At 59.8% G+C, this 15,582-nt stretch overlaps 1 protein-coding gene across 2 annotated transcripts; it reads left to right on the forward strand.

The window, feature by feature from the left end:
- Positions 1-3,417: 3,417 nt before the first annotated feature.
- On the forward strand, positions 3,418-11,788 carry AK1 (adenylate kinase 1). 2 transcript variants are annotated; one of them, XM_070430600.1, is made up of 7 exons: positions 3,418-3,504; positions 6,205-6,243; positions 7,759-7,794; positions 7,971-8,134; positions 8,750-8,866; positions 11,107-11,298; positions 11,542-11,788. In XM_070430600.1, exons 2-7 carry the CDS (start codon positions 6,237-6,239, stop codon positions 11,608-11,610), a joined length of 585 nt encoding a protein of 194 aa, XP_070286701.1. In that variant the 5' UTR covers positions 3,418-3,504; positions 6,205-6,236; the 3' UTR covers positions 11,611-11,788. The 2 variants fall into 2 exon arrangements, with proteins under 2 accessions (XP_070286701.1, XP_070286700.1); XM_070430599.1 differs by lacking the exons at positions 3,418-3,504; positions 6,205-6,243 and adding an exon at positions 7,358-7,430.
- Positions 11,789-15,582: the final 3,794 nt, after the last annotated feature.

Consider the following 15,582-nt stretch of genomic DNA (forward strand, 5'->3'; position numbering starts at 1 on the left):
AGATGTGGAACATGGCGCGCTCTGGCCCTGTGCAGAGGCATCTGGGGATCTGCCTGCCCTCGGGGGGTGGGGGGGGCATGAAGGGAGACCCAGCAGTGCCTCAAGAGAAGGTGGGTTGCTTGGGGTGGACCCTCCGAAAGTTCGGTTTAGCATCAGGAGGTAGGACTTTGGTGAGGGCAAGAGGTCTGGGGCTTAGTCCTCAACTCCACAAACTCATTCCCTCAGAGCCCTCCCCCCCCCCCGCCCCCCAGACAAGTATACTCATTGTCAAAGTTATCTTCCTGAGCCCACCTCATCACCGTCCTGTTTTGCTCTGAACCCTTCACCTGCTCCCCGCTGTGGCCAAGACAAAGCCTCTTCCACTTCCTCAGCTGAGGTTCAGAGCGCTGCTGCATTCCTGTGTCTCCCCCTCAGCCTGTGATCCCCTCGCCTGCTTGGCCGCATCTCCCACCAGCTGCAAGCCCAGCAGGTGCTTCCCGGAGGGGCCACTCCCGCTGCTTCCTGCAGATGCTCAGCAGCCCAGCCAGGCCCCCCTGCGCAGCCCCTCACCTCCCTGTGACACTCAGAGTGAGGCCGACCCAGCTTTATCCCCCGATGCTGGCTCATTTTCTAGCCTGGGAATTCTTTCTTTAACCAGAATATTTTTTAAAGTGTTTTTAAAAATTGGTTTCATTTTATATGGTTATATTTTTAGGGTTTTTTTTTAATGTTATAACTTTAGCCATACAAATGATATAAAGATAAAAAGGGAAGGCATTGCCCGGTCCTGTTCCCTGTTAATAGCCTAGGGCAGTGGTTCTCAACCTTCCTAACGCCGAGACCCTTTAATACAGTTCCTCATGTTGTGGTGACCCCCAGCCATAAAATTATTTTCGTTGCTACTTCATAACTGTAATTTTGCTACGGTTATGAATCATCATGTAAATATCTGATATGCAGGATGGTCTTAGGCGACCCCTGTGAAAGGGTCGTTCGTCCGCCAAAGGGGTCGCGACCCACAGGTTGAGAACCGCTGGCCTAGGGTATAACCTCCCAGGTGTTTCCCCATGCGATTTTTTTCTTTCTCTTCCTTTCCCCACCCCTCCCCTCCCCTCCTTCCGTTTCCCTTCCATCTTCTCCTTTCTTCATTCCCTCTTTCATCCCTCCCTGCCTCTCTTTCTCTCTCCCACCTTTTTTTCTTTCTTTAGTTTAGAGCAGAGAAAAAAAATCCTGAAGCTTTAATATTCCAGGATTGATAGAAAATCCATAGGTCATATGCAAAAGAAATAATTAAAACAGGTACTTAAAATAGGTTTTTACAATTTTTAAATTTATTTTTTTATTGTGGCAAAAAGCACATAAGATTTACCTGTTAAGCATTTTTAAGAGTGCAGTTCAGCGGGGTTAAGTGTGCGTGCATTGTCAGGAAACAGAACTCTGGGACTTCATCTTGCAGATCTGAAACTCTTTATCCACTGAACGCCAACCCCCACTTCCCCTGCCCCTCAGCCACAGGGGACCATCCTTCTACTTTCTATTTCTATGAGTTTGAGGACGTTAGTACCTCCTGTAAGTGGAGTCATACAGTATCTGTCTTGTTGTGACTGGCTTATTTCACTTAGCATAATGTCCTCAAGGTGCATCTGTGTTTAAAGTGTTTTATATATAAAATAACAGATGCTCGTCGTATTAAAAAAAAAAAGCATGGGGAAGCCTTTAAGAAAGTGCACAAGTCCCACCTCCCCCTGGGGCGTCATGTGCACACCCTCCCCTCCCGGTTGAGCCTCACTGCACACCCTTCGAGATGCCATCGATGTGATGATAAGAGAGCACACGCCAGAGATGTTAAAGTGCAAAGAAAGAATTTCGAGGAATAGTTCTGACACACATGACCCTGCATGTGTAGATTGTTGACTGACTTCATCAGTTTGCTTTCCCCAAAGGTGGTGCCATTGTGCACAGCCGCCTACGGCTTTGGGAGGGTCTCTGAACAACTTGGAAGGCAGACCCTCCGACCCAGCACCTGCCCTCCCACAGCTGGAGAGGCTCAGGGGCTTGTCTGATGTCACAGGTGGCAGAGCTGGGACTAGCTCCCAGCCTCCTGGTGTCTAGGCGGCAGTTGTTGCTAAGAAACTACCCATCTCAAACGGTCTCTCTCTCTCTCTCTCTCTCTCTCTCTCTCTCGGTAGTTTCACTCTCTTGCTGCAACACCTTTCATGGCTCCCTAGTGCCTACAAGACAAATTCTAAATTTAAACCCCCCCACCCCCCATCTGGGGCTGCTGCTTTCAAGGTTGTGGTGTGGTCCTAGCGGTCAAGTCCCTGAGTTCCGAAGCTGCGTGGTCCTGGTCCCTGCTACCTTGTTGAGCACCTACAGCTCCTGGCAGTCTCCACGGATAAACACAAGCTCACCTGCAGTGTGAACTCACTGTCCTCCATGTTTAAGGATTCGCAGACACGGCCCGCGGCCCGTGTTCTCTGCCTGGCACCTGGCCCACAGTGAATGCGCATGATGGGGCGATGTTCTTATCTCAGGACCATCGTCCCGGTCCCCCATCCGCGGACAGCATTCTGAATGGCCACATCCTCCTGCTCGCCTCGTTGGGGGTTGCCTGGCAGGGCTGGGGCTTTTATTTTTATTTATTTATTTGTTTATTTTAACATATCTTTATCGATTTCAGAGAGGAAGGGAGAGGAAGAGAGAGAGAGAAACATCAATGATGAGGGAGAATCATTGATTGGCTGCCTCCTGCACGCCCCCTACTGGGGATCAAGCCCGCAATCCGGGCGTGCGCTCTTGACCGGAATCGAACCCAGGACCCTTCAGTCCACAGGCTGACGCTCTATCCACTGAGCCAAACCGGCTAGGGCAGGGCTAGGGTTTTTAATAATCTACACAACCACCAGCTGGGAGAGGGTTTTGTGGATGGTCTTTGGGGTCCTGGGGAGTTTTCGTCCCAGAGGAGTTCCTGGAACCCCTTCCATTCCGGGTGGGCCTTGGCCCAGGGGCCTCGGGGCAGGTCTGAGAAGGGGCTGGGGACTGGCGTGGCCAGCGAAGCCCCAGCATCCATGCCTCAGTCCTCCCTCCCTGATCTGGCCTCTCCCTGCTACCAATTTGCTGTGGGATTTTGTGCAAAAAGCCACGCCTGCCTGGGCCTCAGTTTCCCCCGCTGTCACCGGGGAAGCCAGGTCCCACCCCCTGCAGGGATGTGGGCGCAGTGGGGTGACACGGAATGGAAACCCTCGGGAACAGTCAGTGAGTGCGGTGGAGCGCCCCGCGTGTGGGGCGCGCAGGGGAGGGCGCCAGTCCTGCTCGGATCTCCCATCAGGGCTCCGCTCTGGTCCGGCCCCCTCCCTTCCCGGCTGCGCTCCCCCCTCCTCCCTCCCTCCTGCGATCACGGAGCTGGCTCCCGGCATGCCGCGCGCTGCTGACAGCCTTATAAATAGTCGCCTTTGCGGGCGGGTGGCTGGCGAGGACGGGCAGGGCACGCACTGGCCCCAGCGCCCACCCGCACCCCACCCCCAGGTAGGTGTGTGCCCATGTGTCCGTCTGCGCGCGTGGGGGGACGCGCCCGTGCGGGGGGCGGGGAAGCGCAGGCACCTGGGGAATGCGCCTTGGCGCGCGCCAGGCTCTCCTCGGGGTTCGCGGGGCTCCGTGCGTCCCTGGCTGTGCCCTGTGTGTGTCCCTGGCTGTGCCCTGCGTGTGTCTGCCTGTCTGCACCCCCCAGACGCTGCTCGGGTGTGCGCGCCGCACTCTGTGCTTCTTTGTGGATGTGTGTGCGTTGCAGCCCTTCCCAGCCTCAGACAGTCACCCCTTTGTCCCAGCCCATACCCCTGGGGCCCCAGGTTCCTGTCCTTGGCATGTCCCAGCTGGGGCCCTGGGAGGGGTCTGTGACCTGACTCCCCGCCCCAAGGACCTGGGTGGGGCAGCCTTTGTGATTGGTGGATTGTCCTGTCACATCGCTCTGAGTGCCGGGCACAGGAGGCCCCTGGGTGTTGGCCCCCTGCCCCAGCCTCTGAAAGGGCAGGAGCCCCGTGGGAGCCCTGCAGCAGCACAGGGGCCTGTCCTGCTCAGCCACCCACTCAGGACTCCGCAGCAGCAGGGGGACGGGGCCTGGGGTGCAGGCCCAGAGAGGGGACACCGCTGCCCAAGGTCACACAGCTGAGTGATGGGGTTGGGATTTGAACCCCAGTTGGTTGCCAGCCACCGAAATGGCTGCTGTTGTTCAAGAGACGGGAGACCTTGGTCTTGCCCTGGACTCGCCTCGAGACTGAGGTTAAGTCTCTGTCCCTTTGGCCTCCGCTCTCCAGACCCCTCAGCAGACCACCGGGTTACATACCGAGTCACTGCGGCCCTGATCCAGGGGCCCAATAAGACCTGGGTGCTGAGCCCGTAACCTAACCCTATCCTGACCCCTGACCTCTGCGAGGCCTCCTCACGACCCAAGTTATTTTGGACCAAGGAGGTGGCAGGTTCCAGCAGGACAGTGGGGCTTAGGTTACTGGGAGGGGGTGGGGCAGGATGGGGTCACTGCAGGCTGTTCCTGGCCTAGGGGCCCCCCCCCCCCCCACCAGCTGCCGAGCAGTGTTGGCAGCGACTGCTCTTCCTTCAGCATACTCAGCAGGGAAGAGGCTAACTCAGGCCCCCACTGGCAGCTGCTTAAGGACCTACTGGGTGCTAGGCCCAGAGCAGCAGAAAATGCAGCCCTGGGTTGGAACCTAGCCAGGCCCTGGAGCAGGTCTATCCTCTTCAAGCCTCAGTTCCCTCCCAAGAGGGCCCTGGGGATGGAGTGAGGCCCCCGGCCCGGGCCGACAACAGAGCGGTTCAATAGAGTGTGGTGTGTGGTGTGTGGCTGTATGATGCCAGGGGACGTTCAGAGGAGGTACCTGTCAGTGTAGGAGTGGAGGGTAGAGTCCAGGAAGGCTTCCTGAAGGAGGTGACACCTGAAGTGAGTCCTAAACATGAACACCTTAGGGAAGGGCATTGGGGCATTGGGTGCAACATGAGCTGGGCCTGGTGGTGGGACACGGCCACGGTGGGAGAGGGAGCTCGGTTTAAGCAGCAGCTGATAAAGTTGCAGGGATGGGGGAGGGGGAGAGGCTTTATCTTGGGAGCTGAGTGGCCACACATGGAAGGGTTTTAAGCAGGAGAGTGATGTGGTCTTAAGCTTGTGGGGAAATCCTACAGATGGGCCGGTGGGTATGGAGGTTGGGTTGGCCCCTGCTTGGAACAAAGAAGTGGCCGCGAGGACACAGATCAGAGGTTCAGGAGCAAGAGGGTGGGACGTGCTCATGCAGGATGGGGCGGGTGTGAGAGAAGGGCTTCTAGCTGGACACAGCCGGGGTGTCAGAGGCGACAGGGTCTCCGAAGCTGGCAAGAGCGACCTGCGCTGGCTGGGCAGGATGGAGGGTCCCAGGAAGCCAATAGTGAGAAGGTAGAGTAGGGGTCGGAGGTGAGGTCTTAGGCAGGAGGAATGGTGGCCAAGGGTCAAGAGTCTAAGGTCAAGGCAAGAGTAGCTGTGATGGTTGCAGGTGGCCTTGGGGAGGGCTGGTGGGTGAAGGCCACAGGTGTATAGGCAGCAATTCAGAAGAGACGGATGGGAAGGGGAGGGGAGGGAGGTCCCTGGGGGCTGTGGAAGTGGTGGGGTCCCAGAAGGGGTTGGGGTTGATTCCATGCTGGGGGGAAAAGGGGGCAATGGAGCAAGGTCCTCCAGGGCATGAGGGGGCAGGGGCCACATGGGGGGGAGTTGGTCCTGTGTGGGGGAGCCTGGGAACCCCTCATTGGAAAATTGCAGGGCTATTCCTATGTGAATGCAGCTTCCTCCCTCCAGACTTCCGTGTCCCTCTGAGCATCCTCTTCCAAACCCCTTCAGAGCTGAGGACACACAGCTCCCGTCCCTCTCCCTGTCCTGGCAGCTCTCCCTGCCCTCCCCTCCGCCCTGGGGAGCGTTGTCAAGGTGCCTGGAGAGGACCCCGCCCTGTTTTCTGGGACTTGGGAGAGCAGCTCCGCAGTGGCTGGTGGGGCGGGAGGGGGCTGCTGCCCTTGGCAGGTGAGGCAATGGAAACACAAGGAAGAAAGATGACTTTCCCAAGGTCACCCAGCCTCCTGGGCCTTCCGGCCCCCAGCGGCCCTCTCCGAGGGCAAGCCAGGCTGGCACACCTGCGGCTGCGGCTGTGGCTGGAGGGAGCGCTCGCTCACCAGCCCCACCCGCGCCTTATCTTGCAGAGCGCTGACTCCACTCCGGGGACCTCGGCAGGATGGAAGGTACGAAGGCTCCTCTCCCCTGCTCTCTGCCTGCACCTCAGTCTGCCCACCTGCTAAGGGGGTGCACTTTGGCGAGACGCTCTGGGAGGGGTTGGAGGCGGCTCTGGGGCTGCCAGACCGGGCTTGTCTGGGAGCTCCCACACCCGCCTCAGGCCTCTCATGGGATGTGCCAGCTTCAAGATTAATTTTAGAAGCAACGGGGCCTCCTGGGCTCCCGAGGACCCCACAGCTCACCTCCTACGCCGGTATTTTTAGACCTGAATCCCTGCCTCTTTCTGGAGAGGGCAGGCACTGGTGAGGGGAGGCCCCAAGGGTGCAAATGCCCCTCTCAGGGACGGAGTTGCCCCATTGTTCAGGGGGTGGCTCTTGGGCCCTCCAGGCTCCTATGGGCCCGCCTAGAAGGAGTCGTGGGCTGAGAGCCCAGCTGGCCTGTCTCCTGGCAGCACCATCCGTCCCATCCCTGGCATTGAGCCTGGGCCTGAGCAGTTCTTAAAGGAGCCCAGCCGGCCTGGCTGCGGCTGCCTGAAACCAGTGGTCACCCGTACACCCCTGGGGCTCTGAACGTCAGCCGCCACTGGGCTGTGCCCTCCCCCACACACACCCAGGCTTGTGCCCGTCACACGGCGGGCAGCTGGCGGGAAGCCACGAGAGAAGTTCTGACAGCTCCTGGCCCAGGGCTGGGAAGCCCTGGGAGCTTTGAGCTCACCTCCCATTGGACTTGAGGGGGAGGGGGGGCCAGAAAGGGGAGGGACCTCTCTCCCGGCCTCTCAGCTCAGCCAGTCCTGCTCCGGGGAAGGGAAGGCAGCAGCCTGGGAAGGGGCGGCTTCCGGTCCGGGTTTTGGCAGCCCGAGAGCAGGCCCTGCCTCTTCAGGCCTCAGTTTCCCTCTGTGGGTGGGGCTGTGGGGCTGCTGAGTCCTCAGGGTGGTGAGGCAGAGGTTGAAATGGAAGCTGGCCTCCCGCTTTGGGCAAGGGTTCCATATGCCCACCACAGCCCTCTTCCCCGGCAACTGTCTCCAGGGCAACATATGTTGTGGTTGCCAACTCCGCACTCACACCGCCCAGGGAAGGCGGGCGATGGGCAGGCCAGGGCCTGGGAGGGGAAGGGCAGGGGGCACAGCAGAACGGATCCATGGGTGGCTGCTGCTCCTCGGGAAACCTCCGCAGCGAGGAAGACTCCAAGGCTAGAGGTGACCCGCAGCTGCCGCCCAGCCTCCCACAGGGACGGGGGTGACTCGAGCCCCTCAGGGTCACTCTTACGGCCTCTGCCTGTGGCCTCCGGGCCTTTGCCTCTGCTGGTCCCTCTGCCTGGACCGCCCTCTCTCCCCCGACCTGTCCCAGCCTCTGAGCTCCCCTCGCCATCCGCACCCACTCTGGGCTGTGACCTGTCTGCCTCCCTGACAGGAGGGTGAGCTGCCGGTCCCTCTGCCTCAGGCCCAGCACAGGCCTAGGATCAGAGGTGCTGCCCACCACGTGTCGTGCGAGTGACTGAGCTCTGCGCCCCTTTCTCCCCCACAGAGAAGCTGAAGAAAACCAAGATCATCTTCGTGGTGGGTGAGTCCAGGGCAGGCGGGCGAGGCACTAGCAGGGGGGTCTGTGCAGGCCCTGGTGGGAGCCGGGGCCGGGACTGCGCCCTGGGCTCTGTCCTTCCTTCGATGGGTGACCCGGGCCCACCCTGTCCCCGCGGAGGACCCGTTCCTCAGGGCTTCTGAACGGGTGGGCGCTTGCAGGCGGGCCTGGCTCGGGGAAGGGCACCCAGTGTGAGAAGATTGTCCAGAAGTACGGCTACACCCACCTGTCCACCGGGGACCTCCTTCGGGCCGAGGTCAGCTCGGGCTCGGCCAGGGGCAAGATGCTGTCGGAAATCATGGAGAAGGGGCAGCTGGTGCCGCTGGTGAGTGGGCCCCAGCGGGGCGGGGGCGGGGGTGATGGTGGCCCTGAGTGGACGGCAGCCAGCAAAGCCCATGACACGCTGGCGAGGCTGGCCATGACCTTCCCTGGCACTGAACCCTTTTGTGGGTCCCCATTGCCCTTGGCACAGAATTTCTTCCCGAAGCTCCCAAGAGCCTCCAGGACTCTGACCTGCTGAGCCCTCCACCCTCCCACCAGCCCGGCCTTTCTGTCCCCTCAAACTCATCACACTCCTTCCTGCCTGGAATGGTTTCCCCTCAGCTTTCAGACCTTCTGGTTCATCCGGTTTGGGCTCAGACCCCCTAACTTGACACTCCATTAGCCCCTTTCTCTGCCCACAAGCTGTGTCATGCCTGGAAGTTGATAACTGGCGTTTTCTGAGGGCAGGGAAGGCCTGCTGTGTTCACCGCTGTGTCCTCTGGGCCCAGCTGAACGCAGGACCTGAGCCATCCATCGCCTCCCCATGGTCCAGGGAGGCCTGAGGGGGCTAGTTTGGGAGCTGTCCGCGCAGGGGGCATTTCAGCTGTGGGGCAGCGCACCCCAGAGAAGGGTGGGGAAGGGGGGCTCACGGCCGCTCCTCCTTCTGCTGTGCCCGCAGGAGACAGTGTTGGACATGCTCCGAGATGCCATGATGGCCAAGGTGGAGACTTCCAAAGGCTTCCTGATCGATGGCTACCCTCGGGAGGTGCAGCAGGGCGAAGAGTTTGAGCAGCGGGTAAGGCACAACCTGGTGGATGGTCTTCAGGATCCGTGACAGGGGCAGTCAGGCAGAGGCTGCTATGATGGAGGGAGAGAGAGGGAACGGGAGAGGGAGAGAGAGAGAGAAAGAGAGAGAGAGATTGATTGATTGTGGGTGATGGGAGCTGGGGAAGGAGGGACACCAGGGAAGTGCTTTCTGGGATTCTGTCTAGAATCCAGAAGAAAAAGTCTAGAAGAATGGGAAGCACCAGGCTGAGGAGGCCAGGCTCCGGTCCCAGCTCTGCTGCTCGAGGCCTTGGGCTGTCATTCTGCCTCTCTGAACCTCAGTGTTCCCATCTGCAAAATGGGGGTAGACGGGGCACAGCTGCCTTGTGGGGCAGCATGAGGATTAGAGAGAATGTACTCTTCAGTGTAAGCACATGGTCGGAGGGGCAGGGAGTAGCATGGACAGGGCTGGAAGGGTCAGGCTCGTGTAGAGAGAACAGAGCTGTTGGGAGAGGGCAACTGGGGATGATGTGGGAGAGGGAGGCTCAGGCCTGGCTGGAGGCTTCGGATGCCCCAGGGGGAGAGTCTAGTCTCCTTCCAGGGGCCACCGGGAGTCGGGCTGGAGAGAGTGGGCCTTGAGGACGATGCCTTTGAGCTGCCTGGAATGAGTGCCCACCGGAAAACTTTCCACAGGGCAAGAGCATCTTGCCCAAACACACACATGTACAGGCATGTGCATGCACACACAGGCGCACAAACACATAGGCACACATGTGTGCAGGAAGCCACAGGCATATGCACCCATGCACACAGGCCTGTGTACATGTGCACACATCTGGCAGTGTACACACATGCACCTCAGGCAATGCATATACACAGACTCAGTGCACCTATACACAGAGATGCACACACATGGGCACACACATATACACACATACACCCATACCTCTTGGTGTTATATGCCATATGGGGGAAGCAGAGGCGCTGTAAGTGCCAAGGTGGGAGAGGTCATTAAGGGGACATGGGGGGCTCGGGGGGCTTCTTGGCAGAGGACTCCTTCCAGGCCTTGCAAGGAGGACTGGGCATCCCAGTGAGCTGGGGGCGGGACCAGACCCTCGTCCCCACTCCCCAACTCTGTGAGACAGGGGCCATCTTTAGGCTTCCATAGCTTTGAGCCACATCCAGAGGCAGGATATTGTATTTCCTGCCCTCTAACTGGCTGCAAGACCTCAGGGAAGTGTCTACCCTGATCTGGGCCTCAGTTTCCCTATCTGTGAAATGGGGGTTGGCTGGGCTTCCTTCAAAGACTGGGAGGCCATGGACCTAGGCACCAGCTGTGTGACGTCACCTCTGGCCCTCAAAGCCCTGTCTGGAAGATGGGGTTAGTGAAAGTTCTCATCCCTCCTGGGGCTGTTGTGGGTGTTGGCGTGGGCACCTGGCCCTGCCCAGCACCTGGTGTTTTTGACTCTGGCCACCAGGGGGCGCCAGGTCCTCACCAAAGGAAGATGGTGAACCTTATTTCTTCTTGCCCTTCCCAGTCTTCCTCTGATGAAACACTCATCCCAGTGACAGTGACATTGCTCAGAACCTCCCAGAGCTCAGTGGCCCCTCACCCCTTCCCTTAGCCCTGGTTCCTCTGTCAAGTCCTAATCCAGGCCTGCTGGGGTGAGACAGCCCATTGCGCTCGGGCCTCGGGCCAGGCTGGGAGAGGGATGTTAAGTAAACAACCAGAGGCCCTCCCAGAGGTGCTGAGGGCAGGAGTAAAGGGCCTGGAAGAGCCTGTCCCAGGGGGCGGGGGCGGGGCTGGCGGGGTGGCATCTGGGGGGGCTGCACCAGAGGAATGAGATTTTAGGTGAAATCTGAAGGTGAGCACTTGGCATGGTGGGAAGAGGTTCCTGGGAGGCTCCTGGCAAGAGCAAAGGCCTGGCACACGAGGAGGGTGAGGAGAGCCGGCCTAGACTCCAGTCAGTGTGGCTGAAGCAGGAGAGCAAAGGGGTGAGCAGCACCCGATGAGGAGGGGGCACAGGGCCCAGTGGCGCAGGCCCTCTAGGCCAGGGAAGGACTTTGCATTTTCTCCCCAGGGCACTGGGGAGCCACAGAGGAGGTTTGAGCAGGGGGATGGCAGGGCAGGTTGGTTTTGGGAGGGTCTGTCAGGCTGTCCTGAATGTCGGAGTGGATCTCAAGTGGGGCCCCCCGAAGTGGGAAGATGGGGAGGAGGTGGCCTCGGGGTGGGCAGGAGAGAGGCCCCTGTGACTGGTGCCCCGCCCACAGATCGGACAGCCCACCCTGCTGCTGTATGTGGACGCAGGCCCCGAGACCATGACCCAGCGGCTCCTGAAGCGTGGAGAGACCAGTGGGCGCGTGGACGACAACGAGGAGACCATCAAGAAGCGGCTGGACACCTACTACAAGGCCACGGAACCCGTCATCGCCTTCTATGAGAAACGGGGCATCGTGCGCAAGGTGCGCCCCCTGCAGGCCGAGGGAGCAGGAAACCTGGGTTGTTCTGGCTGGGCCTCCAGTTGCTGGGACCTCGGGCCAGCCCTCCTCCCTGGGCCGTGGCTTCCCCACTGGTTTGATGAGGGGCTGCTGCCCACGGCGGCTGGACTCCGACCCAGGCCGGGCCTCCGGGGGTGGGGCCTGCCACAATGGGGCCCGCCCCGCCCACGGCGTCTCCGTCTCCGCTCACCACCAGTCTCCCCGCAGGTCAACGCCGAAGGCTCCGTGGACAGCGTCTTCTCCCAGGTCTGCACCCACCTGGATGCTCTCAAGTAGCAACACCGGCCGGAGCCCCTTCCCCAGCTCAGAGCTCAGCCCCACCCCTGTCCTGACTCAGGAGTCCTGGCCTGAGCTCAGCGCCTCCACCCCGCCCGCCCGGCGGGAGCACAGACAGAGGAAGCCACTTTATCCTGTTTTCACGGACAGCTGAGCACTAAAGGAATTTCCGAGGACATTCGGTTTTACTCCTTTTTCTTCGCTTCCACTAGGGTTGATTTATGTGGGATGGCCGCCCGGCCTTGAGTCCCCAGCCCCTCTTCCTCCCCAGCCCCTCGGTCCCCCTCAGCCCCCCTCAGCCCCCCTCAGCCAGCCGCCCCTCCCTAGCTCTGGTGGAAGGCCCAGGACTCCTCCTTACGTAGGGCATGCCGGGCCCGGGCTGTGCCAGGCCTGGGGGTCCAGGGTGACCGAGGCAGGGTCCTTGCTCTCCGGGACGCGTGGTCAGGCAGAGCTGGGCCCAGGCCTGGGCCCCTCTGCATCCTTGCTGTGTGGCCGTGGCCCTGACCCCTCATCTGTCTGAGCCTGTTTTCTGTGCCTAACTCCTGTGGGGACTGAGCTGTTGCATGCAGCCAGGTCATGGGCTGAGGGAGTTTTCCTGGGCAGCGGGAGGGGGGTGGTCCACCCTGGTAGTGGTGGTGGCACAGAGTAGCCGGCCAAGTGGGCAGTGAGTTGGCCTCCTTGATGCGAGAAGGCCTGAGGCCTGCGGGCTGGACCTGAGGGTCATGGTCACTAGCACCTCCCTGAGGAGGTGAGATCTGAAGGGCTCCCACCATGTGGCCCCGGGCAGGTCACAACCTGTCCTTTCTAAGCTGCTTCAGAATTCAAATTAGGCTCATTGCCCCCCCACCCCCCGCCCCCAGGTTAGGAAGAGAACACACTGAGCCAAGGGTGTAGACTTAGTTACCAGGCCTGTGGGAGCCGGAGACCAGGGCAGCCTCGGGGACATGCCAGGCCCCTGTGCTGTGGGGGGGCCCCAGGACCCCCGGGGAGAAGCATCCTCCCTTTTCTATTCTCTCATTCTGACCTCGTCGTGGAGAACGGCTCCGCTCGGTGCTCATGGTCCTTACCGCCTGGCCCAGCCCGGAGGCTCCTGGAAGCGGAGAGAGCCCGCGGCGGGCACACCTGGAGGAATGAAACCCGGGCGGGCTGGGCTGCCTGTGCCAGCGAGTGTGGCTGGTTTCCCGTTTACATTAGTTATTTAACGTTTCCTTTAAAATAAACGGATTTAAGTTCTAAAAGGTGGGTCTATTGAAAGAAGAGCACGAAATAAGTAAATGGTAATGCAGGAGAGAGAGAAGGCAGGCGGCCTGCGGGGGGAGCCGTCCCGTCTGGGTGGGGTGCGGGTGAGGCTTCCGCAGCTGCTCTCTGTTCCCCATGCCGGCCCGGGTGTGCGGGAAGCCCCAGCTCGGTAACCTCCCACCTGGGGGGTCCATGTCACATCTGTCAAACTGGGCCCCCCTCCCACCCACCCACACTGGTGCCTCCCACCCAGGCCCTGGGAGGCACACAGAATCACTTTGTTCACTTTTTTAAAAGCCTGGAAAACTTAAAGAAAACAAACAAAAATTTTAAAAGTTCCAGTAACCGTTATCCAGTCGTTGCCGTTAACCTTCCTTGGAGGGCTTCCTTCTTGGAAGTTCCTTCGGCAGCGATACGGCACCTGCCCTGGCGGGACACCGCTGTGACGCCCGGCACCGGGAGGGACCGTGCTGGCACACGCCTCAGACCTCCGCACCCGCGGCCAGTTCTGGGCAGCTCAGTGCCCAAAGCTCAGAGGGGCCCCTGGTGCAGAAGGCCCCTTGGCCTGGAGCTCGAGTGGGGCCCTAACAGTACCTAGGAGCTCACTTCACCACGTGGAAGGGCAGAGGGAACAGCGCTGCAGAGCTGCAGAGGCGGAGAGGACCCACTGGGTGAAGGGAGGCTAGAGGGGGTGTCCTAGCTGGAGACAAGCTTGGCTGGTGACAGAAGCCACGCTTGCAGGGCCTTGAATGCCAACCCGGGTATCTAGTCTTTCCCCAAAGGGCAATGGAGGCTCAAAGTTTTGTTTTTTGTGTTTTTTTAAAATATATTTTATTGATTTTTTACAGGGAGGAAGGGAGAGGGATAGAGTTAGAAACATCGATGAGAGAGGAACATCCATCAGCTGCCTCCTGCACACCCCCTACTGGGGATGGGCCCACAACCCAGGTACATGCCCTTGACCGGAATCGAACCTGGGACCCTTCAGTCCCCAGGCTGACGCTCTATCCACTGAGCCAAACCGGTTAGGGCAGAAAGTTTTGTTTTTAATAAAAATTTTCAAATAAAATTTGAGGAAATAATATGATGAACACCCATATACCATCACCCACATTTAGTAATTGTTAACATTTTCCCATACTTCCTTCACTGCTGGTTTGTTGTTGTCAGACTATTTTACAGATATGAAAAAAGTTCGTTCTGAAAGTGGGACTTCGCTATGACTAATAAATGACATTTTGCTGTTTAACCACAACTCAGTTTCGATGACACGAGGTTAACACTGAAATCATAGGTAATTCTCAGTCCACATGTCATTTCCCCCAAAGTGTGTCTTTGCGGAAACCGGGAGGCGATCCGGAACCACGCGTTGCCTCTGTGCCACCCGTCAAACGTTAACCTCTGACTCTCCCCGTCTCTGTATGACATTGACCTGTGACGGGACCGTCGTCCCGCAGAAAATCCCTCCTCCCAGCTGTGTCTGTGGCTCCCTGTGGTGTCTCTGGACTTGTTCCTCCGTTCCCCGAGTTTCCTGTACAGGCTAAGCCTTTGGGACAAGAATACCGAGTCGCTGAGGCTCACAGAGGGTTTTAAAACCGGGCGGGACGGTCAGATGGGCCGCATCTGGCTCTAAGTGCACACGAATCCCCACAGGGTCTCGTTAAAACGCTGCTTCTGATGCAGCCGGTCGGGTTGGGTGGTGAGGCCTGGCTGGGCGCTGGGCCGAGGCCCACACTGGGCAGCTCAGTGAGGCGGGAACCGGGGAAGGGGAGGAAGGGTGGGGAGGAGGGGGCGCCGCTAAGGTCAGCGTGTGCTCATCCCCTGCTGGGGGGCTGCGAGGTGGGCGGGGTGTCGGATCCGGACGGGCGATGCTGTCATAGTCTTCATGTCTCCAGCGGCACTGCAGGAAATGGCTGTCCCAAGGTGCCGGAACCTTCTAGCCAGCGGAGGGAAGGCCGAGCGCCTCTGTGACCTCAGGGTCTCAGAGAGGGAGCGTGCTCCTCGGTAGGCCCTCCGGGGTGGTGGCCTCAGATGCCCCCACTGGACTCTGCCCCTAAGCCTCGGCCCCCGGGGGCCCTGAGGGCCTGGCCGGAGGCGCTGAAGTGGGAGAGGAAGGAAGCGGGGAGCAGAAGAGGCCAAGGCTGTCGCCTCCCAGCCTCCAGAGGGGCCTCGAGTAAACAGGAAGGCCTGGCGGCTCCACAGTGCGGGGGCTTCGGAGGGTGGGGCCAGAGCCTGCAGCCTAGAGCACAAGGCCTCCTTCTGGGGCAGCAGACGCAGAGAGGTTGTGTGTGTGTGTCCCCCCCCCCCCCCCCCCCGCCCCCTTCACATGGCGAGGCAGGGGTACGGGGTCAGAGCCCCGCCTGCCTCTCCTGCTTCTGCCCGCCTCCTGGGGTTCTGGTGCGGGGTCTCCTGCCATGTTGCCCACCATGGTTCAGAGGGTGCTGGACGGGTCTCACCTTTTGGGGCCTCAGTTTCCCTTCTTAGGAACTCAGAGCCCTTACAGCTGAGTCAGTTTTGAGACTCCTGGCCCAGTGGCGTTCTCCTGCCTCTGAGGTGGCCTTCAGGGTCCCTCGGACCTTGGGAGTGGGTTCACCAGGCAGGCCCACTTCCCCAGGAGGCAGCCGCTGCTGGGCCACCCCCTGGGGAAAGAGCGGGAGACTGTGCGGGGCTTTGTTCCTCTAGAACAGAGTCTGGTGGGACCACCGACTCCTGTGAGCTCCCTATCCCCGTGGG

This window comes from Myotis yumanensis, unplaced genomic scaffold (assembly GCF_028538775.1).
Source record: "Myotis yumanensis isolate MYYU_CA2020_CCGP unplaced genomic scaffold, mMyoYum1.0.hap1 SCAF_12, whole genome shotgun sequence".
NCBI classification, from domain to species: Eukaryota; Metazoa; Chordata; class Mammalia; order Chiroptera; family Vespertilionidae; genus Myotis; species Myotis yumanensis.

Excerpts from the sequence above, each read along its gene's own strand:
- AK1 (XM_070430599.1), top strand. The coding sequence starts at position 7,373 with ATGGGTGGCTGCTGCTCCTCGGGAAACCTCCGCAGCGAGGAAGACTCC. Across the intron at positions 7,431-7,758 it reads GGAAGACTCCAAGGCTAGAG|AGAAGCTGAAGAAAACCAAG; the intron begins GTGACCCGCAGC and ends TCTCCCCCACAG. Across the intron at positions 8,867-11,106 it reads GCGAAGAGTTTGAGCAGCGG|ATCGGACAGCCCACCCTGCT; the intron begins GTAAGGCACAAC and ends CCCCGCCCACAG.